The sequence below is a fragment of the Pteropus alecto genome, unplaced genomic scaffold (assembly GCF_000325575.1).
Source record: "Pteropus alecto unplaced genomic scaffold, ASM32557v1 scaffold113, whole genome shotgun sequence".
NCBI lineage: Eukaryota > Metazoa > Chordata > Mammalia > Chiroptera > Pteropodidae > Pteropus > Pteropus alecto.
This window is the reverse complement of record NW_006433949.1, coordinates 6,789,470-6,815,280: the sequence shown is the minus strand read 5'-3', so window position 1 is coordinate 6,815,280 and position 25,811 is coordinate 6,789,470. Positions and strand designations below refer to the sequence as shown.

Genomic DNA, 25,811 nt, shown 5'->3' with positions numbered 1-25,811 from the left:
GGGGGGGGGGGGAGTCACTGATGGGACATTGGGAGAGGTTCTGCCTCTTTAGAACCTCCTGCTTTCTGGATGGCCTTCCGGAAACCACCTTTCCTACAAGTGGTTTCCTCTGGCACTGGCCAGGTGTGGGGCTGCCTCACCAGTGTCGGGGAGGGCTCTGTAGGAATACTTGGGCCAGGGCCTGCAAGGCCAGGAGGCAGGCACAAATGGGCCCAGCCCCTGGCCCATGATGGATGTGCAGAAGCCTCTGAGGAAGCTGGGGCAAATGGCTGCTGCCATCTTGGGTTGACCCCTGTGCATTCTCCTACAGGCAGCATCTCCAATTCCAGCTTTCAGTCCATCAAGTCTGTCTCAAATTCGACGGTGTCAGGTAAGCGTGCCAGCACCCTCCATGTGCCCAGGGTTGGAGGAGGGGCAAGTGCCCCACTGTGACCCCAGGCCTAAAAGCCCCTAGTGGTTCTCTGTTGGGCAGCCACTGGAGGAGCTTCTTGGCCAGGACCCACGGACTTAGGGGTTAAGGGACCAAGAAGGGTGCAGTGAGCTGAAAACACCAGAAGGGCGCTGAGGCAGGGTGGGATGGGACTGTGAGACGGCCGGAGGGAGGCTGCAAAAGCAAGGCGGGCCTGCCTGCAAAGAGCAGTCTCAACGTGGGGCATAAGGTCCCCTGGCAGGTTCACCCCAGGGTGGGGTTGTGAGCAGACTGACAGAGGAGCCCTGGGTGTCCCCCAAGCCTCCCTGAGTGGTCTTCCAGGTAGCGAGTGGTTGGCTGGCTGCCCTGGCAGAATGTAGTATCCCCACAAAGCAGGCAGGACTCAGGTGGCATGTCCCTGTCTACAGAGCCCTGGGCTTGTGGTGTCTGTCCTTCACAGTGTAAGGACTGCCAAGAGCCTCTTCTCCCCACTCCACCTCCCTGAGAAGCCAGGCATCCTGACCAGGAGTGGCCCCTGTCCTTTCCAAGGACCCAGGCAGGCCATGGGCTTTGTCTTTGGAAAGTAAACCTGTGCAGGCCAAGTCTAGACCTCTCATTGTTTCGTTTTGCCCCAAATTGGATGCCTCTTCAGTCAGTCAGGGAAGTTTGTGGGGCCACCCCCAGCCCCGGCATTCCCCCAGCCCTGGGAGGAGACTGGCCCATTCCAAGTGTGTCAGAGCATTCAGCAGGCACCACCCAATGGTTTCATCCTCAGACCCTCATTCGTGTTTCCCAGCAGGGGGTTCTGTTATCATCTCCCCTTTACCAGGAGATAACTGAGGCAGGGGTAAGGGCTCCTTGGGTGCACACAGCTGATCCTGTAGGACTTGGGCACTGGCTCTTGACTGGCCCTGTCTGGGTCTGCCCTGTAGCCAGCTCTCAAGGCAAGGCCAGGCCCCAGCCCAGCTCCTTCAAGAAGCAAGACTCGAAAGCTGACATTCCCCAGAAGGTGGACCTGGAAGAGGAGCCCCCTGTCGCCGCCTTGCTCCACAGCAAGCTGGACAGAGCCCCTGGGGCACAGGGGCCAGCCAAGTAAGGCATTTAGTAGGTTCACACCCCAGATTCAACTTTGCTTTCTAAATGGGCCAGCCTCTAGGGTGAACCAAACTGGGAGTCCTGCAGGGGCCAGCAGCAGCCCCTACACCGCTTTTTCAAAGAATTTGGCCTCCAAATGAGCTTGCTTTTTCACTGAGAACAGTCAGTTTCCCAGGCTCCACCTGGGAAGCCTGCGTGGCTTTTGCAAGGCAGTCAGTAGGACAGATCTGGACCAGGTTCTGGTGACACCCCCGTTTCTGGGACTTCCCTGGAAATCAGCAGTGAGCCTAGGCTTTGCACCTGACAAGGAGATCCCACTATCCTTCAGGTAGTGCAGCCAGCAGGACCAGCTCCTGCTTCTCTGCATGGTCCTTAGATTCTCTCTTGATCAGCGCCACCAGATTTGTGGTCAGGATACCTCAAACCACATCTGACCCTCAGTGTACCCTGAGAGGGGAGGAAGGCACGGGCCCAGCTCACAGCTGGCACCAGAGACCTCCACCTGGTGCCTGGAGCACAATGGTCATCAGAAGGAAGCCAGATCCCAGGGGGCTGTCAACACCTCTCTTTCCCACGTTGGCCTCATGCTGGTGAGGGTGCTGCCCTGAGGAGAGGTGGTAGGTAGTTAGACCAACCTGGCAGGCTACCTCTGGGCTGCTGCAATGACCATTTCAGAGATGAAGAAGTGGAGACTTTTAATCCAGAGGCTACCTCGGTGGCAGGCAGCCAGCACAAGGGCAAGCAGGTGATGGGGGCACCCCCCTTGATGAGTCTGCCCCCGCACTTGCGTAAGCACACCTCGATTCAGCAGTGTGAGGTGGTCATCCGCCAGCTGTGGAACGCCAATCTCTTGCAGGCCCAAGAGGTGAGTCTTGGGTGGCCAGGGCGACCCTGGTGCAGCTGCAGCCTCAGCCACCATACCTCTTCTCCTTGCCGTACAGCTGCAGCACCTCAAGTCCCTCCTGGAAGAGACCCAGAGGCCTAAGGCTGCCCCCGAGGAGGCTGATCTGAATTCTCCCAAGTAAGTACCTGGTGCAGTCCTCGCCCCACTACGGCAGGGCCTGGTTGTGTGAGGCTCACTGCTGACTCTTCCTTCATCAGGGAACAGGAGGTCACGCAGCTCCCCAAGGTCCCCAAGGGTGTCTCTAAGAAATGGTGAGTCCCAGGGGCACAGGGAGGGTGGCGGGTGCCCACAATGAGGGGAGGGCCAGGCACAACAGAGAGCAGGCCCTGGCTCTGCGGCTCACCCAGCAGCTGTTCCCAGTCACGCCTCCGCTGCCCGCCCTCTGCCCCTGCCAGCCTGATCCTGAGCCCAGTGCCCGCAGCGGAGCGTGCCATCCTGCCTGCACTGAAGCAGACCCTGAAGAGTAACTTTGCCGAGAGGCAGAAAAGGCTGCAGGTGGTACAGAACCGGCGGCTGCACCGCTCGGTGCTCTGAGTGTTCCCGGCAGCCCCAGTCACAGCTGGAGATACTAACCCTCTCTAGGTAGCATCCCAAAAGAATTCTAATTCCACATAAACCAAACTCACGGCAGATAAAGTCCTTGTTCTCAGAACTGAGAAACTGTTTATTTTCTTGCTCAGTATTTAGCTATTCTGCATTTACACAAAAACACATTATAAATTTTACCCCACCTGTTGAAGACAAAATAAAGCTCATTTCTCCCAGGTCTTCGTCTGTCTCTGGCTGTCAGGTGTCCTTGCCCCGGGAGGGCTCCTAGCTCTGCTACCTATAATTGGGGGACAGCTAAAAACTACCTCGGGCACAGCACGTGCTCCCTTCTTGGGCCGGGGGCTACCTTCCATGCACATGGGCACTCAAGGTTTCCTGCCTGACTGGACACTCCTGGAGGCGAGATGCCATCCTCCTGCCTCAGCAACATCCTGTGTCTACACCAGCAAATAGCCAATGAGCTGCCACGCTGAGCCCACCTTCCTCTGTGGAGAGCCACATGAGAATGGTTCTCTCCAGGGCACTGGGGCCCCACCCTGTGATGGCCCCATCCTTTGAGGGCCTCATGTCACTCCCCACAATCGCCAGAACAGCAGCTTTGTGGCACATCTCATGGGTGTGTGTGGCCAATTTAGTGCTGAACCTCACCCGACAGGACAGTCCTTCTGGCCCCACTGGCCGTTTCCGTGCTAATCTCTGCCTCTTCCAGCTTCAGGGAGCAGGAACTTTGCCAGAAACCTGGAGGTGAACCAGGATGAGGCACCAGCAGTTAGATGAGGTGAACTAAGGTCTGGGCACCCATGGTCATGTCCAAGGTGGGGGACCTGGCTCCACTCGGACAATATCCCTCACTGGACAGTGGGCCCTGGACTCATGATGGGTGGGGCACAGTGACGAATTCATGACAAACACAGGAATAATAAATTTATTATAAGAACCACAGATGACATGGTAGTGCACATATAAAAGGGGAACCTCTCGTCACCAGAGGGCCAGCTGATGCCCCGTCAAGGAGCCGCAATCTCTGGAGTGGCTCTGAGGATGCCAGGTCCTGAGGATGGCACCCCAACCCATGAGTGGGCCCAGCTGGTATACACAGTGCCAGAGACAGGATCCTCCCAGAAGCCTCTGCTCCCCAGCATGCCTACAGTGCTGAGCAGGCCCCCAAGGCCCGAAGGGAGAACACCATGAGGTATGAGGCCCAGCCAGTGGTGGGGACTTACAGCCATCCGCAGGCCAGACTTCTCTCTGAGACGCAGCTGGCATCCCTGGATCTGGGAGCCTCCCTGTGACATGGCCCATATGCCAACAGAGGCATGGTCTGAACCCAACACTGTGATCAGAGGATTCTGTGTGTTTTAAGGGTTTCCTATGTTCTCCATGTTCCCCCACAGACACGGGTAGAGTGTTTTCTGGAGCACAGACACACAAGGGGCTCTAACAGGGCCTGACTTCTCCCCCATGCTGCTAAGGACATGGGCCCTGCAGAGGCTACAGGGACAGCAGCCCAATGAACGCAAGTCCAGGGGCACATTCACCTCCCTGGAGGAACTCCTACCCCCACCATCGATGCAGCCAGCTCCGCAGCCGCTTGTCCCAGTCCTGTGTAAGTGGGAAAATGTTTGGTAGGTCCCCAAGGCAGAAGATAAAAGCAGGAAAGCTAACCTAAGCCCAGGCTCTCTAAGGGAGCCAACACCTAGAAAGGTCCAACATGAGGCGTGTCCTCTGTGGCCCCAACAAGGCTGCCGGCTGACCCCGTGGTCCCCGATGGGCTGGCAACCCGAGACCCTGCAGTGGTAGTAGCTAGGCAGCCGAGAGGCAGGCCTGGTGGATGCTCTGCGCCCAGGTGTTGAGCAGGGCTGTAACCGAATGCTTGTCGGGGAGCTGCAGCAGCCTCGAGGTCATGCATCGGTGCACCGACTGCAGGAAGGGGTTGGCGTCTGCAACAGAGCAGTGGGCCTTGAGCGCTGTACCCTCTGCCAGAATAGCTGGCACCACGCCTGGACCCCAGCCCACGTAAGCAACTCTCTGGGTAAGGGGGGGGTGCCCTCACAGGTACAGGGCTGACATGGGGCACATTACCCAGCCACGGTGACCTGGGATGCCATGTCCCACGTACCACTAGTGGCCAGCAGGCTCTCCTGGGGCCATGTGTCACTGGGGAACTGGAATGTAAATGGACCCGGAGCCCAAGGCTTTCCCTTGGGGTCCCTAAGGGAAAGCCTCAGGGTCCCCATCTTGGTCCTCTGTGCGCCAGGACTGAGCTTCAGGGCGACTGTCCTCATCAGTGAAGCTCTCTGGGCCTGTGGCTTAGGGCCATGTCACCCAGATGGGTCCCCATGAACCCAAGCTCCTATCTGTGCCCCCATCAGCCTTGAAGAGGCCCACAAGGGCCACTGAAACAGCTGAGTCTCCTCATTCCTCATCCATTGGACATGGATACCCTGGAGTTGCAGGCCAGGCAAAGGGACACAATGGGGACTGAGACTCTTCTTTCTCCATTGATTGCTGGGCAATCCAATCTTGTCCACAAACGGGGAGCCAGAGAAGAAAAGGGAGAGGCCTAAGCTTGCGGGGAAAGCATATGAAGAAAACTGGTTGCCCAGAGCTGACCCCCGCATGCCCTGGGTCCCCCCTGCAGCTGCCTTCTCGGTTCACCTACCGTACTGCCACTGCCGGTCGATCCATAGCGGGCTCTGGGCAGGGTAGTCAGCAGGCACACTGAACTCCAGTGGTGGTACACTAGGGAGGTCCTTGTCATCTGCAACACAAGAGACTGCGCCTGTGACCCCGCCCGCCTTGCTCACAGTCCTGCTCTGAACACCCCAAAAGGTTCTGGTGAGGCTGCAAAGCCTGGAGATCACTCTGATTCGCAGGCTTTCATATCTTCCCAGGGCCTCAGGCAAGCAGAGCCACACTGGACAGGACGGAGGGGCTTCTCTGGCACACAGGGAACAGGTGAAAGTGTGTGGGCTCACAGCCCGGCCCTTGGTACCTGTCCTGCACCAGATGTGTGAAGATTAAGCAAGACAACTTGGGCAGGCTCCTGAGAAGGACAAAGGGACTGTGGGCCTGGGGCTGTAGTGTGAGTGTGCCTTTCTGTGGGAGGCTGAATGCACGTCATGACGGAGTACACAGTCCTGGGCTGGGCCTATTCTGAGGCACAGCCTGGAAGCCTTGTGCCCCCCACCTCCTCTATGGGCCTCAGGATGCGACAGAGCCTTGGGGCTGCTGCGCTGGGCTCACCCCTCCCCGGGTACTCACCCAGCTTGCATATCAGATGGACAGTGCCGTTGTTACTGCAGTGAGAAGGGTCCAAGCTCACCAGGAACTTGGGGTCTAATCTGGCCACCTCCCCCTGGAGCACGTTGGGGATGCTCTGCCGCTCGTCTTCTTCAAACTTACGCTTCCGGGCACACAGCACTGGCGCCCTGGAGGAGGCGGCCGTGGTGACCACACACTGGGCTAGGCTGTGGCCCATGGCCTGCCACCCGCTACCCACTGCAAGGCTAAGCCTTGGGCTGTACGTACGTGATGGGTGGGCCATGGATGGCCGTCATGGCTGGCACGAATGTTCGGTATAGGGAATGGTTGAAGACAGGTGAGCGGATGTTGGCCAGGACGGCATCCAGAAGCGGCTGGCACAGGTACTGCTGTTTGGTTGGTGGTACTGGGGGTGGTGGGGGCGTGGGCTGGGACAGGACAGGTGGGGTCAGCAGCCCACTCTTGGGAAGGCTCTCCAGACCCTAAGGCCTTCATCCTTATAGCCAGACTTCCCAAGGATTCCCCACCACCTCCAACCCCTGCAGACTAATGGCTAATCCTGAACACACTCTCCCCAAGTTCCCCACCCAAGGCCAGGCCTAGTGCTGGGCGGGTGGAGGCAGCTTGCAGGAAAGCCCACGGCCTAAGGGTGAAGGGAGACTTCTTCCATTTCCCCACCACCCACAGCAGGCATACCTGGAAGAAGTCTTTGGGCAGGGTCCCCAAGTGGAGTGGTGAGCCCCTTCTGCCCACCCTGGACTGTGAAGATTCCTCCCAGCCTGTGGTTCTGAGTCACTGGCAGGTGTGCCCTGACCTTCCCAGAGATGCCTGCGGCCCTCGGAACACCGCCAGGCCACAGTGCTCCACTCACCACCGCCATGTCATTCTTGAGTTTCTCCAGGGCGATCTCACACTTTTGCAGAGTTTTCAGGGGGCAACTATGGGGAGAGGCCAAGTGGATGACCCTCCAGGCTAGAGGACGAAGGAGCTGGCAGCTCTCACAAGCTGATCCCAACCACTACCCAACTGGTGTCCCGTGGAGAGAGCCAGCTCCGGGGCCTTGGCCACTGGCACCCTCCACAGGAACCCCAGCCAGCTGACCAGCTGTTCCTACACCCAAAGTCTAAGGCAGGTGGTCCCACCCCAGGAGCAGCCTGGCCCTGGTCGGCAGAACAAGGCATACATGTGACGAGCCAAGGGGAGGCACAGAGGCCAAGCCCCTGCCCACCCTGGCTAGATAACCCCAATGAAGGCCTGGTGGGCCATCCAGCTCCAATAGGCCTGTTCTGCAGTGTCTAGCGTTCTGTCCAGATAAACAAAACAGGGAAGACCTTCTAGAAGAGGAGTATAGCTTGAGCCAAAGGAAGTATCTCAAAGGCCGGACCAGTTCTGTGGCACTGGGCAAGCTCTGGAGCTGAGAGCAGTCTCATGGCTCAGGAAGGGAAATGCGTGCCATATTGAGAATCTGGCGCTCCACTGCCTTTAGAATGCTTCTCAAGGCACTGTCTTGTTTCATTTTCATAGCTAATGTGTGTGAGTCACAGCTATCAGATGGGGTAACTGAGACACAGGTGCCTGCCCAAGGCCACTGGTAGGTAAGTCAGGGGCAGCAATGAAGACAGGCCTCTCTCAGCCAGCTGGATTAATGAAGGCCACTACAAGCCCAGACTTGGCCAATGGCCTGATGAGACACGGCTGTGATAGCCACAAGGTAGAAGGGTGAGGACCCTGGCAGTGGCCTGGAACAGGGCAGAGTTTATGTGCTGGAAAGGTAGAGGGCAAAGGCTTGAAGCCCCAGGAGGCACAATTAAGTAGAGCCCTGGAGCCCCTTCTCTAAACTCCGCATTGTTACCAAGTGCCTGCACTGTTACCTAGGCTGGGCCAACTGAGCACTCAGGGAGCCTCCGTGAGCCATGACACGGCACCACTCACCCCCAGGGGCCTGAGGACAAAGCTCACCGTTTGGAAGGGTCTGTCAGGATGTCCAGAAGGCTCTTCATCTTACTCAAGTCCTTTTTTCTGTCTGGAACAAAAGAGGGGACACTAAGACACACAGCCTAGGGGTCTGTGAGCCCCAACCCCGCCCCCGTCCCACCCCGGCTCCACCCCTACCTTCATTCTTATCAATCTTGTTGATCATGCGGCGCAGGGGCTCGATGTACTTGGACAGCTGCTTCAGCTTATCCAGGTACTGCTGCTCCTCAGCCTGGCTGGAGCCCGCTGGGCTCATGACTGAGCTGGGGTTCACTGCAGGACACAGCCCAGTAAGTGCCGCCTAGCCCACGAAGGCCCAGCTCTCTGCAAACCCTTAAGGTGGGGTGCTTGGGCTCCAAGGGGATCGAATTTGTTCACCCGCTTATAAGCTGAGGCCTCATGAGGGTGAGGGGGTGACTCAGCACCTCAACTCGCAGGACTGTGTGGGTGACACGATGGGCTCTGGGCCTTGGGCTGTGCCTGCCCCAGGCCCAACTTACCAGGGGTGTTTAAAGGTCCTGGGGAGGGGACGCTGAAGTTCTGCGGGGTGCGCGCCGTCACTGGACTCTGGGAGGGCTGTGGTGAGGGGCTGGGCAGGAAGCTACTTGGGGATGGGGCAGGGCCGGAGCTGCAGCAAATCGAAAGGGATCATGTCTGTGAGCCATGGGCACGGGGCAGGGCCCTCCCTGTGAGCCAGGCAGGGAGGGGCACCCCGGCTAGGCCTACCTGACGTTGGAGTTGGGCTGCGAGCTGGGCTGGCCAGGCTGCGGGGACGGCTGGGGGGGAGGGGGCATCGACTGCGGGGTCTGCACCTGCTGGCCCGGCGACGGCGAGGACAGCATGGTGAGGCTGTTCTGGCTGACCTGGAAGTGGAGGGGGCTCAGCCTGCTCGCCTTCCACACACTCTCACTCCCGCTGTCCTCTTGCTCCCACCTGCCCGGGCCTGAGGACCCCACCTACACACACAGCCCCGCTCTCTCATACAGCCTCACCACACACTCTTGTCTTTCTTTGACGCCCTGCTTCTCAGAGACTAACAGGCACACACCTCACCCTGTGGATACACACACAAGCACATGGTGACCAAAATGCTGCAGAAAGGCCAGGCTGCTCGTGTAGCCCTTGCTCCACGGCAGGGAGACTCCTGAAGAACTGGGCCTTCTGTGCTGGGAAAAGACATCCCCATGTCCTTACCTCATGGGTGTGGAAGCCTGTGGGGCGGGAGGCTGGGGAAGGCTTATGGCCTTGGATGGCACTGACCAGCCTCCCCTGGTCTGTGAGCTCTCTGTGGGCCCCACTCTGTGACAGATGCGACCATCTTCCTGCATGCTTCCATGTACTTCCTCAGCCCCCCCAGCCACAGGGAGAGACTGCGTCTTGCACTTAATGGAAACAAAGTGGTCCTGGTATCAGCCCTCGCCAGCATGCCTGGCCCAGGGCTTCTCAGTCTGGACCCATGGGCTCCACTGAGAAAGGTGAGCGGCTCAGCATCATTCTCAGAAGCTGTTTCCTTGCCTGTAGAACTGGGGTTCACCCTACTACCTGCAGTCCTCCTTGGGGAGGACAAAACAGGGTCAACTGCACCACTGTCATCAACAAAGACAGTACCCTACTCATCTGTGAACTCCACAGGATGAAACCACATCACCGAGGAATCAGGAACAAGGATGTGTGAAATAACCACTTTCCACAAAAAAAGTTCAAGATGGCAGTTCCAGATGGTGAGGACAGCTGTGGGGAGGCAGCTGCCTGCCAGCCCTGGGTGCCCAGCCTCCCCTGGAATGAGCCCCGCAGAGAGCTACCTCACCCAGTGCCTGGCGATAGTGGCACAGCCCTCTGTCAAATTGGGATAACCTCAAAGGCTCTGCTAACCTCAGCATTCCCAGCGGTTGGCAGTGGCCTCTCCCACGGCCTAGGCAGTTTCTTGCACACTGAGCGTCACCTCAGAGTCTGCATCCTGAAGCCCAGCGCACACCCCACCTCCTGAACCATCCAGTTTGACAGACCAACTCTGGCCTCGCACAGTGAACTCCGGACACCACCGTCTGGTGCGGCGTCACGCCTCTCTCCCGCACACTACTCCACCATGGCGCTGGGTTAGGATCCCTTGGAATGGGTTGCTGCCTTCCAGTGCTTGTGTCAGGCAGCAGGAAGGAGTGTTTGGAGGAGCCCAGATCCTACCAGGAACAGAGAATGCCGCCCTCCTCACCCACATATCCCACTGGCCGGGCAGGGGTGGGCATGAGGCTCTGCCCTTTCCCCCGTACTGCTCGGACCAAGCTCCAGGAGAGAAACCTTCCCCGCCTGCTCTTCAGCTTCCTACCCCTCCTACCGAGTGTGCAGGATGGAGCTGCAGGGCACATGGAGACCACATTATGACACTTCTAACATGGCCGGGTCAGAGAGGCACCGAGTCCAAGATGGAATAGACTGTTCCCAACCCTGGTGACCAGGACCCCAGCCCGGAGCAGAGGACATGGAGTGAGCGAGCTTGAGGGGAGCAAAATGGTTCCAGGTGTTTTATGCTGACACCAGCAAGGGCACAAATGGGCCTAGAGTGGCTTAGTTTGCTGAGGTGAACCAAGCACAGCAGCTGTTCCCCGCGCAGGACTCCCCTTCATGGTACCTGGGTACACCGAGTCCCGGGGCCTCATGGCCTCTGCGCTGGAAAGTATGTTTCAGAATCCACTCAACTCCCAGAACTACAAAGGTAAACAGGTTTCCTCAGAAAAGTCCATGCAGAGAACCACATATGGTGCCAAGAAAGAGAAGCAAAGGCCCTGGGACCCCATTCTGGGCCCAGACTCTCAGGCACGGGCACCCTCCTTGTAAAGCCTTGCTCCTCACCTGCCTGCCGAGCCCCAGCCATCACCTCCCCTTTCCTTGAACCAACATGCTGCCATTCTCTGTCCTATAGTCCCTGAAGCTGCCTCTTGCCTCTCCCTCTTCCTGCCTACAGGTCAAACCCCCTCACCTGGTCTTTTCCTGACCATCTGGACCCCACCTGCCCCTAACCTGCCCAGAGAGGTATCTCATCCTCAGCCTCTGCTCAAGCAGCTGTCCCTTCTAGAGGGTGTTCAGCTCTTGTCTGCAGTCTAAAGCTGGTGCTTCTCTGAAAGGGCATGAGGCACCTGCTGGCATGAGGCCACTACAGCGGGAAGGTTACTTCAAGTTCATGTCTTACCTCAATGTCTAAAGCTGTATTTTAAGAGGTACCCTCAGCACTTGGACCACAGGAAAATAGAGTGCATTTGCCCACACCCTCTGCTTTTTGGGTTCCATGGAGCCACTGAAAGCATACATCTCCCCCAGGCATGAGACAGAGGGTCTAAAACACAGTGAATAGCAGCCTGCCCAGGCTGAAGGTACAAGCTCAGTGCTTCTGCTTCTTCCCCAAACCCTCCTCCCATGTCTAGCCCTGGGCTCTGCCCCTCTGGCTACTGTGGCCACCATCTGCAAACCTGCTAAAGAAAACTACTTGGCCTCCAACATCCAATCCGGATCTCTTTGCCTCTGATAGCTCCTCTGGAAAAATGCACAATTCCCATTGGCAGCAAACACTGCCCCTCACAAGCCTTCAGGACTCCTCTCTGGGCATCAGCGCTGGGCAGCCCAAGGCTCCCAGGCCTCCCAAATCTAGAGTAACCAAAGACACACTTAGGGTGGGAAGCAGCCACCCAAAGGCCCACGTCAAGAAAGAACTGGCCTAGCAAGGCTGCTAACGAGATAGTAACCCCTGGTCCTCAGGTTTGTTGTCGGGTCCAGCTCGCCTCTGGGACCAAGGAGAGCAAGATGACTATGCTCCCTCAGTCTGTGACAAGCCTATCGGGGAGAACTGTGCTCCTGCTCTGCATCTTTCACTTCTCTGGCACATTCTGCCACAGGCATGGGTGTGTCTGTCACAACCACTAGCAAAACCCCAAAACATAAATGCTATACCTCCCAGGGAGGGAGCTTGAGTGCCTCTCATGCACCCCACACCTATGTGGTCACAGACAGGAAGTAGGAGCTCAGAGGGAAGTGACTCACTCAATGTCCATGGCTAGTGGGGGAATCCAGGCACCTCAGTGCCACCTGCTTCCTGAGGGAGCAAAGACAAGTGAGAAGGGGCCTGCCAAGACAAGGCTGGAGGCAGGGTAGATGGAGAAAGCGTGCAGAGGGGAAGCAACAGAGACGGATCGTGGGGCCAGAGGACAGCAAGGCTGGTCTGGGAAGCCTCGTGCTGTGAAGAAACCTCAGGGGAGGCTGGCGGTGCCATGCATTCCAGCCTTCTTAGGACCACCTGCACCTGCCGAACATCCCTGGAACTGCCCTGAGTTCCTGGCCCCACGCACATGATGTCTCCAGGAGTCACTCTCCAGAGCAAAGTGGAATATGGGTCCCTTTATGGTGCCACCTGCTTACACCTACCAAGGGAGTGTTGGGACAGGAACCCATGTCACTCCTGGACTCCCATGCTGGGCACTGTCTTGCATGTGCCCAGCACAGAATCTTGCAACCATGGGACATATCCTAGGAAAGCGCTGGAGAAGAAGCGGAGACGAGGGAGCCCCATTTTAAGAAGAGCTTGTTTTCTTGAACCCAATTTTTCACCAAAGGAAAGAACAAAACCAGAGAGGCACCATCGATGCTGAAGCACATCCCGCTGGGGGCTACATGCAGGTGGCTGGGGGTGACTAGCAGCCACATGACATGCCATACAAACACACCAAGGTCATACAGACACATCAAGGTCCAAAGGTGACAGCTGCTGAGAATTCAGGTGGGATCCCTATTGAGATTGCAAGGGCGGCCCCTAGCTATGTTTTAATGATGCATTTCTGGAATATGCTATCTATTCTCAGAAGGGACTGGATTATAAAGACATGGACACGAAACAGCTGCATACCAATTCTGGAACCAGCTCTATGTTGAGCAGAATGCCCAGTGTGTCTGGCCCTGTATGGGGGAGGAGGAGTGGGTTTAAACCCTGAAGATGCCAGGGAAAGGCAGGGGCTACTATCTGCCAGGATTACAGATACATTTCCCTTACAAGAGAAAATGAATTTTAAAGTTTTGGCAAATCTGAAGCTTTCATGGCAAACCCACTAAAATGGAAAGCCCATAAGATAAGGGAACTTCATCTGCATTTTAGCCCCTGAATCCTAGACTGGTGCTTAGTCCACAGAATGCACATGAGTATTTGTTCAACAAATGAATATACCACAGAAAAATTCCAAATTTCATACCATAAAAGAACCAAAAATCCATATCTCTGAAATACTATAATGTACACAGAAGTCTTTATCTACCTGGAAAGGGGTGTGTGTGTAGTAAATTCTAGAACACCACAGTCTGACAGAACTTTTCATGCCTGTGGACTTGACAATCTGTGCTGTCCGGTATGACAGTCACTAGCTTCCCCAAGGGGCTACTAGTACTTGAAATGTAATTGAATTGCAACTGAACATAACTTGAGAAACTGGATTTTTCGTTTTATTTAACTAATTTAAATATAAATAACCAGGTATGGCTAATGGCTATAGTATTTGACAGCACAGCCCTAGAAAGTCAAACTATTTGCTTAGCTTCTATTTTATTTTACCATGAAAATGACAGCAGCATAACTATCTAAAACATTAAAATTTCAAAAAGATATTTTGCTCCCACCTTCTCCAGAAAATGAAAACATTGGAACTATTCAAAATATTAAAGTGAAAATAAGCCCAGATATTTACTCACATCCCCTCAAGAAACACGAGCCGGGTATGGCCTCAGGTAAGCTTGGTTAGGCACTCTGAGCGCCACACTGTGAAGGAAGTCACCGAGATTACAGTGTGCCTCACAAAGGTGCTCAGAGGGCCCCAAGCTTCCCGGGGGCCCTGGGTGCCGCCCCGTAAATACCTGTGCTGAGGGCTGTCCGCCCAAAGGGATGGAGCTTGACGGGACAGCAGACACGGCAGTGGTGGGCGGGAACCGGGCTCTTACTTGCATCCCGCCTTGGGCCAAGGCTGCGGCAATCATCTTGAGGAGAGGGACAACAGACAAGGTGATCGCAACAAAGAAACGCAGTGCACGGGCAAGTGAAGAGGGGTGTGCAGCCTCCGTGACAAGGAGCGCTCACGGGGCTAGGGAAGGCCTGGGAGGGGGAGGCGGGCCTATATGTTCAAGCATCCAGCACTGAGGCCCATCTAGTCATCAGGAATCTATAGGAGCTGCCGCAAATGCTCCTCTAGACCTCTCTATTCTGTTGGCTGCACTCCTTTGACAAACATCTGATCTGCTGATGTGCCCACAGAGCCTTCAAGGCCAGACCTCAAGGGCCAGGGCTGGTGTTTCTGATAGATCAAGCTCCTGGGACAGACTCTGAGAAAGTACAGTCCACCAAAGCTGGCTATTTATGGTATTTAGGAGAAGTCAGCCATCATTAAAACAGAGGAAGAGCTCAGGTAAGCCGGCTCACAGCACCTATCCTTCCCTAAGAAGTATGCTACTGACAAAAATGCTTCTGAGGGCCTGAATTCAAACCATCCTCCTATCTTCATGCCTGAGTCTCTGCCGGGGAACTGGTTTATCACCAAATTCAAGGGCAGGTGGACAAGGGAAGCCTGGGACTCTGCCTAAAGCCTTGAACTAGTGAGGAGGTGCACTTCCCCCAAAGATAAAGGTCAGGTCTGTTCCTAAACGCAGAAGATGAGTCTAGACTCCAGAATTCCAGCATGTGCTGGGACCATTCTCATCGACTTATACTTCTGGAAGCATCAAGGCAGCAGTGTCATGGGTTAAGGCCTGGCTTGCACTGAGACCTCTGGCATCACAAGCATGTCCCACATTCATACCCACAGGCTGCATGCAGCAGGCACTGCAAGCCGGGGGCGACACAAGCAGTAGCAGGTTCCAACCTGAACCTTGTAACAGCACAAAAATGGGGCAGCTCTCAGGCAGGGCTAGGGGGGCAGATGTTCCCCTTAGCCACTCCAACAAAAGAAATACCTAGGGGTGGATGGCAAGGAAGCCATTTTGGTGTCTGCCAAATTCAAGCACAGTCCTGAAGAGCCTACCACTCACTAGCCATCAGACACAAAGTGGGATATTTGTGGGCGTGTGAGGACAGAAATCTAAGGAAAACACACCTCCCTCCCGGAAGGCCCACTCCTGCGCATCCAGGGTGAGGCTGAAAGCAACTCTCTCCTGGGTTTGGCTCTCAGCCCCTGGTCAGGTGAGGGTAACGGTGAACAGTGTCTGTTTACGATCAGCACTGCACTGCTGTCGGCGGAGCCCATCTGAGCCTGCTGACCACTCAACAATGCTCTTTCCAGAGGGAGAAAGGCCTGGAAGTAAGTCAGGTGGCAAGAGAGATGCAAATTTTTTGTAAGAAGATAAAGTGATAGGAAACGAAAAGCTTAAATCTAACTTGCTGCTGACCGGTTTCTTTGTAACTGAGAACTCCTGAGAGGGAAAGCTCATTTTCTTTTAAACACAAATTCTAATAAAAACACAGCAGTACTGTTTACTGGATCAGATGAACCAGGCAGTAAACACCCAGCAAATCATTCTCTCATTTTCTCAAGTCACATTTCTCTACCTCCCAACACACATCCATCCAGAAAGGAATTCAAGCTCCTTCCCGAAGGCTGGGATACTGGCTCCAATGAGGCCACTGGGCACGCGGGCCCAGAAAGAAGAAAGAGGGGTCCACGCAGGTGCCACATTAGGGAAGTGTCTTTGATGAGAATTCTTTGTAACTTGAGAATTATAGTTAAGCTTCTATGCACTAGGAAAATAGAATGTTAAAAGACAAAAGCTTAAGGACTGTTTGGAAATGGAGACACATTCTGTTCTGGTTTCATCTGCAGTCACAGATAAAATTTAGGAGAGAAAAAAAGTCAGTGCAGGTATCCAGCTGTGCCCTAGTAAATCCCACTGCGGTGACAGCGACATCAGCTTTTTCATCTACACGAGTAACATCAGATACAAGAGCCAGGTGTATGCAGAAAAGGGCACATCGATTTTCCTGGAACACCAAAACCACAAAACTCAGCCCCTGGGTTTAACAGTCCTGGCCACTCATCGGGCCATAGCACTGCCAAGCATTTGACAAGGCACTGCTTTTCTGCTCTGAGGGGGGCAGATTTGAGAGATAAGGCATAGAGCAGTGGTCCCCTACCTTTTTGGTACCAGGGACCAGTGATCCTATGAGAATCTAATCCTATGATGATCTGAGGTGGAGCTGAGGCGGTGATGCTAGTGCTGGGGAGTGGCTGCAAATACAGATGAAGCTGCGCTCGCTACCTGCCTCTCACCTTCTGCTGTGCGGCCTGGTTCCAGTCTGTGGCCTGGAGGTTAGAGACCCCTAGCATAGAGGGCTGCCAGCTCAGGCCCGCCAATCCCAACACTTGTTTCATGGAATCAGCGCCAACCCGTGTGTAGCAGCTCACATACGTAAAGTTGCAACAGATAGTCCCTGTGTCCTGATGTCAAATGCATGAGTACCACATAGAAGTCCTAGTCTGCAACTGTGAACTCCTGGTAGATGACTGGCTGATACAATTCGAGGGCCTCATAGTGACCCAGTGACTCACTTTTGGGAAGCATCAGGAAACAGTCCAAAACCCAGCTATTCATCAGGACATGCACCCTTGGTAACATCAAAAAACTGGAAATAACCTCAGGCTCCAATAACATGACAGTAGTTAAGGACAGGAGGGTACATTCATAAGAGAAACTACATATAATGCTGACCGAAAATTTTTAATTATAAGAGAACATTTTACTTCTATTGCAATGCAACCAGGAAAGAAGCTATACACAAAATTCTATGTATATCTTATGACTTTGACCATGTGAGAATAGGAAAGAAAAGATACCAAACTGTCTTTCCCACTCTGAAATATTTCCCTTATTTATACTTCTCTCAACTTTCCATCTTCTATAGTCGCCATGTATTCAAGTTTTTTGGTCTGAATTCGTCTAGCCTTGTCTAGTCCACTGTGCCAGAGGAGGCTGCAAAAGAAGGCTGTGAATTCAGAGATCCCCCAGGAGGGCTTGTCATACCTTGTAGACCCCGCTGCTGCTAGAACAATGCAGTGAGGCCAGCAAACCGGCCTCCAGGAAACAGTACTATCTGCCGTGAGCCCAGAGACAAATCAGCAGACCAGAAGCAGAGGACTGCAAGGCACTGCATCAAATTGCACTCCGCACAAGAATGCCCTCTGTGCCACCAGCACCTGGGTATCCCACCGCAGGCTACTCAGCCTAGGGCGAGGCCTCTCACCAGCTCTGCTCGATGCTGGTCTCTGACACACAGAAGGGAGGCGGATGTCACTCCTAAAAACCCTAAAGGCGCACTCATAAAACCGAACCCACCTAAAAGTACTCAAGTGGTGGACCCCTTCATTTCCCCCAGCTACCAAAGTCCCTGCCCAAAAAGAGGTGGCTCAAGCCGCCCTTAGCTCTGCCTGAAGCGCTCCACTAGGAGGGAAAGAAGGTTACAAATCGAGGTTACTCTGGAAATGACTGAGCCTATGGCCTAGCCCCCAGCCAAGCTCCCATGCTGGCTGGACTGGGACCTCCAGCAGAAGCAAAGGGTGGAGTAACCACTGGGAGGAGTGGCACCGTGCACAGGCTCCGTGCGGAGTACTGAGCACACACAGCCGTGGCCGCCTTTAGACAGTGATGAGGCACCAGGGAAGCTCCAGGAGTACAATTCCTTGAGCTAGAAACCTAGGAATAAACCAGTAGGATGGGACCACCGGAAGACATCAACTAACTGTTCTAGGACTACTCGCTTCCCCAACTCTAAGAAATGGGATGGAAAGGGAAGTCCTGTTTCAGGAGGGCCCACTGCAGGATAAAGAATGCCAAGCCTCTCACTTTCCTACTAGACCGGACCCGAGATGCAGAAGTTTCCATTAAGAGTGGTCCTGGAACTGGGCAGTGGTCCTGGAATGTCACAAAGTGGCAAGGGCAGTGGGCTGGGTAGGTGGTGGCTGTGACCATGTACCACCTCCTTCTCTGCATCAGACACCAAGAAGAGGGAGCCCTAGAAAGCCTGAGGACAAGCCCAGGACAAACAGTGCTGGTGGCAGAGAGGGACTCCAACCTTGTCACAGGGCAGTCAGCCCCTCCTCAGTTACAGAAAAGAAGTCCATGTATGTTTCACATGAGACCACGTCTGGGCAAGCTGGTGATGTGGGAAACTCTAGGCCCAGGCCACTTGGTGCAGTGAGCATGGAGGCTGCTAGGCTGGCTTAACTGTATCTGAACACCTCAGGCCCCTCCACAGGCACACTTCTCAGGCAGCTTCCCATAGACTCAAGCAATGCAGCCGAGACTAGGAAGGACGATTTCTGAGCCTCCCCCACAGCGAAATGTCGCTGACACTAAAGGAACACACTGCATCCCAGAAATGCTTGACATGCAGCCCTGTGTACAAGATGGAGCTTGCGCACGCGCAGATAATGAGCGGGGGTAAGGAGCAGGGTAGGAGCGCGGTGCAGCACTGGGTGGCTATAGTCTCACACGCCTACTAGCAAGTCTGCTCTGTCTAATGCCAACACTCTTCTGAGCCAGGACTGTCAGTGTTCCCAACGCTGGGTAAAGACGGGAAGAACTGAGACCCCAGACTGGACGTCTCCCCACCCTGGCATCCGCACAAGGGCAGGGGGCTCTGCGGAGAACTCACAGCGGCCGGAACTCCAACACCCAGATACCAACAAGCATCTGGCCTCTACTAGGAAAGGCGGAGCAAGGCCTCCTCCATCCCAGTGACATCCTTTACGCAGAGAGTGGGCGTGGCTGGCCTCAGCCACACTTTCCAGCACAGGAGCAAGCCCCAGAATTCAGCCCAGCAGGAGGCTAAAGCACAAGCCTGCGCTGTCCCCTAGAGCCAGACGCCGCCGTTCTCATTCCCTTCTCAGTTTCTAGAGAGCTACTGTCCACCCGCTGCCAGCCCTGTACTCAGAGCTGAGGCAAGGACGGGCCCGTGACACTCCCCTCTTCAATGTATGGTTTCAGAAGAGGGAAGATGAAAGACATAAAAGTCGCAGGAATGACACGTGCACTATGTAGCTGGGGGGACCCAGGTACGACCAAGCAGAGTTAGCCACCCCAGGACCCTAGAGGACTGGTTCTAGGGGAGCCCTCATCTCTCAGAGTACCAGGGGGAGAGGAGCCCTGAGCTTTACCAACCCGGCTCCTGATTCAACCAAGACCCTTGCCATAGAGCACCGTAAATCCAGCTCCATGCACAAGTGGGCATGCACCTGCTGGCAACTACAGAAGCTCTCAGCTCTGATGGCCCTCACCTGGACTCCTGAACCCACTATCTGGGGGGCCTGAGCTGTCGGCACCGCTGTCTGCTGCTGCACCTGGGGCTGCACCTGGGGCTGCACCTGCGGCTGTTGCACCACCATCGGAGCTCGGACCTGAGGGAGGAAGGGAGAAGGCAATTTGGAGCCACCCAGGGCAGAGGTCAGTATAACCACTACTTCTGTGGGAACTCTGAATATCAAAGCTTTTCATGAGAAGGGGGATGGTACCATAATGACTTCACTAGCTATGATGTCACCTTAGTGGCCATCCCTTATCCCACAGCTCATCAGAAATGTTTCCCTGGCTCTGAGTTGGCAGAGCCAAGCCCCACCTCCCCCAACCCTGCTGAGAAGTGTGGCCTCCGCACTGGAATATTACCATACAGCCATCACCACCAGCAAAGCTCCAAAAGTCGAGCACACAGCCCAGCCTGCTCAACATCTAGGCCTAGAATGTTGAGAGTGGGCAGGGGGCTGGCTCTCAGGTGACAAGAGTGCCTGTATCTGCTTCTCATGACCGTCCTCAGCCTTCCAGCCTGCCCTTGTGTGCCTTCTATTCACTTGCCACTAGGTACAGGCGTGGCCTGTCCCCACTCCCATCAATGAATCACCAGTAGGAAAGGTCACAAAATCCAAGAAAGTGAACCAAATTTAAATGGCCCCATGATGCCGCTACCCAACTTGGTGACAATATTCTGTTCTGTGTAAATGTTACTGACTGAATTTGCTTTGTAAAGAGATGCATGAGACTGAAAACAACATTTTATATGGTAATGACAGGGGCCTTCGCTCAGAATGGAACTCTGAGCAACTAGCAAACCACCATGGACGTTCAATGGAGACAGCACGTCCTCCCCCACAGTGATAATATACGTGCTGCCATCCACGTCCATGGCCACTGCTGAAATCAGCCAGTGCTCATGGAATGCATACTCCCTCGCTGAGCCAGACGTGAAGTCCAGTGTGGGGGAGCACCACCTGAGTCCCAGTGCTTGAAGAGAGAACATGCCATTTATACACGAGGAACCCTAGAAATTGCTGACGGAAACCAGCTGCATGTGACACCAGGGAAGAACTGAGGCCTACTACCAGTCATGGGTACTCACTAGTTTCAGCTGTGTTTGGGCGTACAACATCTGTCCAGAGAGGGCCGGAGCCTGAGACACCAAAGGCTGGGTCTGTGACTGTGGCGGGAGCTGCGATGGTTGGTTCTGAGCAACTGGTGGCTGCTGGGGCTGCGGCTGGGGCTGGTGGTGCTGTGGGTGATGCATCTGCTGCAGCTGCTGGGGCAGGGTCTGGGAGGGGGGAGGCTGTGGCTGCTGCATTGGTGGCTGCTGCATTGGCGGCTGGGCCTGTAAAGCCTGCTGCTGCTGCTGCTGTTGCTGCTGCAGCTGCAGCTGTGCCATCCGCTGCAGCTGTTGTTGCTGCTGTATCTAGGGGCAGAACAAACAGCACTCAGTCATCCCATTGGCCTCTGGGCCCTGGGCCAGCCTTGCCCCTAGGAAGCCTGCTTGGGCTGTTCTCACACGGGGAAGAGGGAGCACTTCCAACAGAAGGAAACTAAGGACACACCAAGAGTGCATTTGTGCCCTGGCTACCAGAGGCTGGCCCACCCCTAGGCCTGAGAGAATGAAAAAGAATCAAGGGAACTATCGGGAGGGTCGAGTAAGGGGAACCATCTAAGTGCAGCCCTGCAGAAGCTGGGATAAACACTCAGATGACAGATCTCTGAAGCCTTTGCAGTGATGCTTGCTTGGTCTCTACAGTATGTAATAGTAAACCACTCTTGGTTCTGAGAGAGAGGCCTCTAAGATCCAGGAGGATGGCCACTGGGAAAGGAGGCAGAGGGCCAAGGCCTAGAGGAGGTAGGAAAGTGGAGAGGCCCCTTCAGGGATCTCCTCTCTCAACCAAGAGCGAATCTAACAATAGATGCTTAACAAGTCTGGATGCTGACTGCAAATCATGGGAGGAAGAAATTATTTTCTTAGAAGCAGGGTTTCTACTGTGACATTGCCATTCTCTTACAAGACACCAGATGATTAGTGCTGTGTCCAAAAATCAAACATTCAGGGACAAAACAGGAGGCATGCATGTCCTCCAAAGAAACACACCCAGAGGATGGCTCAAGCATTCCTGGATCTTGGCATGTTCTTCTCACTTCCTGTTTCAGTTAACCCTTCCATGAACTGTTTGTACCCAGAAGCTTCCACTGAGCCAGCTGTCAGCACACAGTAGGCCTGCAGTCAGACACTGGAGCCTGGTGGAAAGGTCCTCCTCATGTGATCACAGCACCTTCCTAACAAGTCAGTGCCTATTTCTCCTCCACATTCCAGGCTCTGCGGGAAGCTCATGGAGGAGGAAGCTGAGGCACCATATATGAGGATCTGCTGCTGGCTTTGGGCCCCTGCATGCAGCATGGTGGTTGGCGTGTATCTAGGGCTCAAGGGCCAAAGAACGGAGGCCGAGTGTAGAAACAAAGGCACCTGGTACCTGTTGCTGGTTTTGATGATGAAATTTAATCAGGTGCTGCTGTTGTTGCTGCTGTAGCTGCTGCTGCTGCTGCTGCTGCTGCTGTACTACTGCCTGGAACTGCTGCTGCATGGCATTCTGTTGAGCCTGGAACTGCTGCTGCTGTTGCTGCTGCAGCGCCACCTGCTGCTGCTGGAACTGCTGCTGCTGCTGCTGCTGTTGCTGCTGCTGCAGTGCCACCTGCTGGAGCTGCAGCTGGGCTGGAGATGAGACCCAGGCAGGGGTCAGGCCTGGTGGCACAGCAAGGAACGCAACAAGCAAAGGCCTGCCTCCCCAGTGCTGTGCAGACAGGAAGGGTGGTTAAGATTGTCTGCTACCACGCTGGCCGCTAGAACTTAACAGATGTGATGGGAGCACCATTTGAAACTTATGAAACTTACTATTATGAATTATTTCATAATAATAAAAAGAAAAAGGCTAAGTCTATTGAATGGCCAAGAGGCCCAGCCTCTGGTGACCACTAATCTACTTTCTCTTTATGGATTTGCCTATTTTAGACCATTTCAAATCAGTGGAATCTCGCAATACGTGGTCTTTCGCTTAGCATTGTATTTACAAGTTTCCTCCATATTGTGGCATAATCAGTAATTCATTTCTTTTTATTGCCGAACAGTATTCTATGTGGAATTTCCCACATTTTGTTTATTAATTCATCAACTAGGGACATTTGGGTTGTTTCCACTGTTTTACTATTATGAATAATGCTGATATAAACAATCATTTACAAGATTTTCAGTGGTATAGTTTCTTTGGGAATAACGAAAATGTTCTAAAATTGATTATGGTGATGGCTGTACAACCCTGAATATACTGAACACCACTGAATGTTGCAAATTAAATGGATGAACTGTATGGTATGTGAATTATATCTCAATAAAGCTGTCATCTTTTAAAAAAGAATACAGATTTTTTCTATGCTTTGCCCAGTTTCCACTGATGGTACTTTTGTAAAATTATAACATAATATCACAACCAGAATATGCACTCATTTGTGTGGGTGTGATTATTAAGTTCTATACAATTTTCTCACCTGGGTAGATTCAGCCACCATTACAGTTAAGACACTAAACAGTTCTGACACCACAGGGATCCCTAGCGGAGCCATCCCCTTAAGCAACCCGACCCCTCCACCCCTGGCAACCACTAAGGTGTCCTCCATTTCTGAAATGTTGTCTTTTCAAAAATGTCATATAAGTGGGACAATTAGCTTTTTCATTTAGCCTAATTCTCCGAAGATCATCTGGTCTGTAATATATATCAACAGCTCTCTCCCTTTTATTGCCAAGTAGTATTCCACGGTACAGCTATCTCACAATTTAACCATTTATACCACAAAGGATATCTGGGGTGATCACAGCTTTGGGCTATCACATAAAGCTGCCACGAACATTTGTGTACACAGGTTTTTGTGTGAACAAAAGCTTTCATTTCTCTATGATAGATGCTTAAGAGTGAGATTCTTGAGTTGTATTTTTAGTTTTTAAAGAAACCAAACCATTTTACATTCCTACGAGAAATGTATGAGCGATCCCGCTTCTCCATTCTTGCCAGCGTTTGGAGTTGTCACTATTTACTTCAGCCATTCTGACAGGTGGAAGAACTTTTAAATTTATCTTTTTGTTACAGATTTCTAACTCTGTTTGATACAAAATATTATGTATATGGCAGTAATACTCTGAAATTGTTGAGGTATGCGTGGTTATTTTTATAAGTGTATTTGTTCTATCCACATGCTTAGATGAAATTGTTCATTATGTTGTTCAAATCTTTTCTAAATTTATCATTTTTTTGTTTGCCTAATTATCAATAACCAAGAAATTAATTGCTCAATACATCTTTCATTTTTGAGTCTTTTTCCAGCTTATATTTTAGGTGTTTAACAATTATATAGCTGAATTGTTTTCTTCCATTTATATCTAACATATTTCCTGTTTAGTTAATTCACATTTATTATAAATATTTACATTTTTCAGCTTATTTGTATTTGTCTTTCCTTTTCTAATCTTTTCCCTTTTTTTTGCTTTTTTACTGAGGTATGACTAACAAATATTTTCTTTTATGAATTGTATTTTTGTTGGGTGGGCGGGTTAAACTTTGTATTGTTTGAATTTTTGTTGTTCTTTCCTTATTCCGTTTTTTCTTATTGGTTTGAAATTTACAATCGACATCTATTGTTTTAGCAATACTTTTCCAATTTTCTCATGCATATTTAAGTAAATAAACTATAACTCTAGTTTAACCTCTTTCCCCAAAACAAGGAACCCTGAGAACCCTCTTGATATTTTAAAGTACGTTTTATGTGCACATGATAGACCTGATATCCTTGATATATTCCCCTGACTTCCACTTAGTTTGGTCCCTGTTTATTTTCTTATGGCCACACAGCAGACTTACATTAAGAGGCAGGACAGGATAACGGCTAGGGGTACAGCCTCTGACCTAGACCGCCTTCATTCAAATCCCAACTCTGTCACTGCTTTGTGCCTCAGTTTCCTCAGCTGTAGAAGAGAGACAATAGTCGCATCTACCCCATACAATGAACTAAGATATAATCTATTATAGGGAAAACACTCAAAATAGTGCTTGGAATGTGGCAAGTTGGCTCTGAGCAACATTTTACAGAGGTAATTTTTGTTTACACCAAGGATTCTCAACCTTGTCCCTAATGAATTTTGGGCTAGACAATCCTATGTTGTGGGGTGCTGTCCTGTGCATGCAAGACATTTAGCAGCATGTCTGGCCTTTACCCACTGGATGCCAGTAACACCCCCATAGTTGTGACATTCAAAAAGAGCTTCAGACATTGCATAATGTCCCCATGTGCAAAACTGCTCAGAATCACTGTTTAGATTGACACGTTTACTACCTTGCATGAAAAACATTTCTTTTCCCATCTTATACCTGGCATCTTGGGAAGGACGGTCTGAGAGGTAAGAGGAAACGGTGAGCAATAAGAGTAGGTCCTTAAAATATCTTTTAGTGAAGGTCTCTTAGGCTTTATTTATCTAAAAACGTCTTTGCTTCCTCCTAGTCCTTGAAGAGTTTTGCTGGCACACAACTGTGGTTGGCAGCTCCATTCTCAGTGCTCTAACCACCTTCTACTATCTTCTTGACTCCATCACCGAGTCTGCTGAGTCTACTTATTTAACCTGTGTAGGTGTGCTGAGCTTTTCTCAGCCATCATTTCCTCACATACTGCTGTGCTTCCATTCTCTCCCCTTGTTCCTTTTATTAGACGTTAGTCAGACCTTCTGATTTTATCCTCTACATTTCTTTCTTGTTTTCCATGTTCTCTTCTCTGGGCTAAATTCTAGGTAATTTCTTCAAATGTAGCTTCTAGTTCACAAATTCTTTCTTTAGCTCTAGTTAATCTGCTGTTTATTAATCCATGTCCTTCTTTTCAATAATTTTATTTCTTGTTTCTACAAGTTCTACTTGGTTCCTTTTTAAATCTGCTTGGTCACTCCTGATGGTATCACAGTGCTTGTTTATTTGGAATTCCATCCTTTATTTAAGTACACCAAGCCCATACCTAACAATTGCTATGTGCGCAGCCCAATGTGGGCATTTCCACATCTGTTTACTGCTTCTATTCCTCCTTGTGGTCTTTGCTTCCTTTCATGCCTGCTATCTTGGACTGTGTGCTCACTGCTGGACCTTAACCTGTAGTTCCCATAGTACGAAACTTGGAAGCATTCTCTACCAAACTGTCCTTGCCTTTAGGGGAGCTAGAGATGCCAGAAGCCCCAGCACAAGTTCTACTGGACGGAGGGATCCCAGGTTTGCTTTCTCCCAT

General features: G+C 52.5%; 2 protein-coding genes across 11 annotated transcripts in view; one reads left to right on the top strand and one right to left on the bottom strand.

Annotated features, from left to right (window-relative positions):
- Positions 1-3,172, top strand: part of LOC102895318 (coiled-coil domain-containing protein 74B) — a 5,717-nt gene extending 2,545 nt beyond the window's left edge. For both annotated transcript variants that reach the window (XM_015586808.2, XM_015586807.2), the window contains 6 exons: positions 311-370; positions 1,342-1,501; positions 2,180-2,369; positions 2,446-2,525; positions 2,606-2,659; positions 2,804-3,172. In XM_015586808.2, coding sequence (XP_015442294.1) covers positions 311-370; positions 1,342-1,501; positions 2,180-2,369; positions 2,446-2,525; positions 2,606-2,659; positions 2,804-2,942 — 683 coding nt within the window. In that variant the 3' untranslated portion in view covers positions 2,943-3,172. The remainder of the gene's footprint in view (positions 1-310; positions 371-1,341; positions 1,502-2,179; positions 2,370-2,445; positions 2,526-2,605; positions 2,660-2,803) is intronic.
- MED15 (mediator complex subunit 15) overlaps positions 3,046-25,811 on the bottom strand; it is a 57,286-nt gene continuing 34,520 nt past the window's right edge. For 5 of the 9 annotated variants that reach the window (XM_025044459.1, XM_025044462.1, XM_025044461.1 and 2 more), the window contains 13 exons: positions 21,977-22,245; positions 20,593-20,919; positions 19,481-19,600; positions 14,079-14,198; positions 8,922-9,058; positions 8,696-8,823; positions 8,334-8,468; positions 8,181-8,244; positions 7,093-7,159; positions 6,489-6,649; positions 6,222-6,388; positions 5,620-5,718; positions 3,865-4,897 (listed from right to left, as the gene is read on the bottom strand). In XM_025044459.1, coding sequence (XP_024900227.1) covers positions 4,761-4,897; positions 5,620-5,718; positions 6,222-6,388; positions 6,489-6,649; positions 7,093-7,159; positions 8,181-8,244; positions 8,334-8,468; positions 8,696-8,823; positions 8,922-9,058; positions 14,079-14,198; positions 19,481-19,600; positions 20,593-20,919; positions 21,977-22,245 — 1,931 coding nt within the window. In that variant the 3' untranslated portion in view covers positions 3,865-4,760. Of the gene's footprint in view, positions 3,696-3,864; positions 4,898-5,619; positions 5,719-6,221; positions 6,389-6,488; positions 6,650-7,092; positions 7,160-8,180; positions 8,245-8,333; positions 8,469-8,695; positions 8,824-8,921; positions 9,059-14,078; positions 14,199-19,480; positions 19,601-20,592; positions 20,920-21,976; positions 22,246-25,811 lie in introns of those variants that run through there. The other 4 variants (XM_025044460.1, XM_006908637.3, XM_025044465.1 and 1 more) reach the window with 4 other exon arrangements.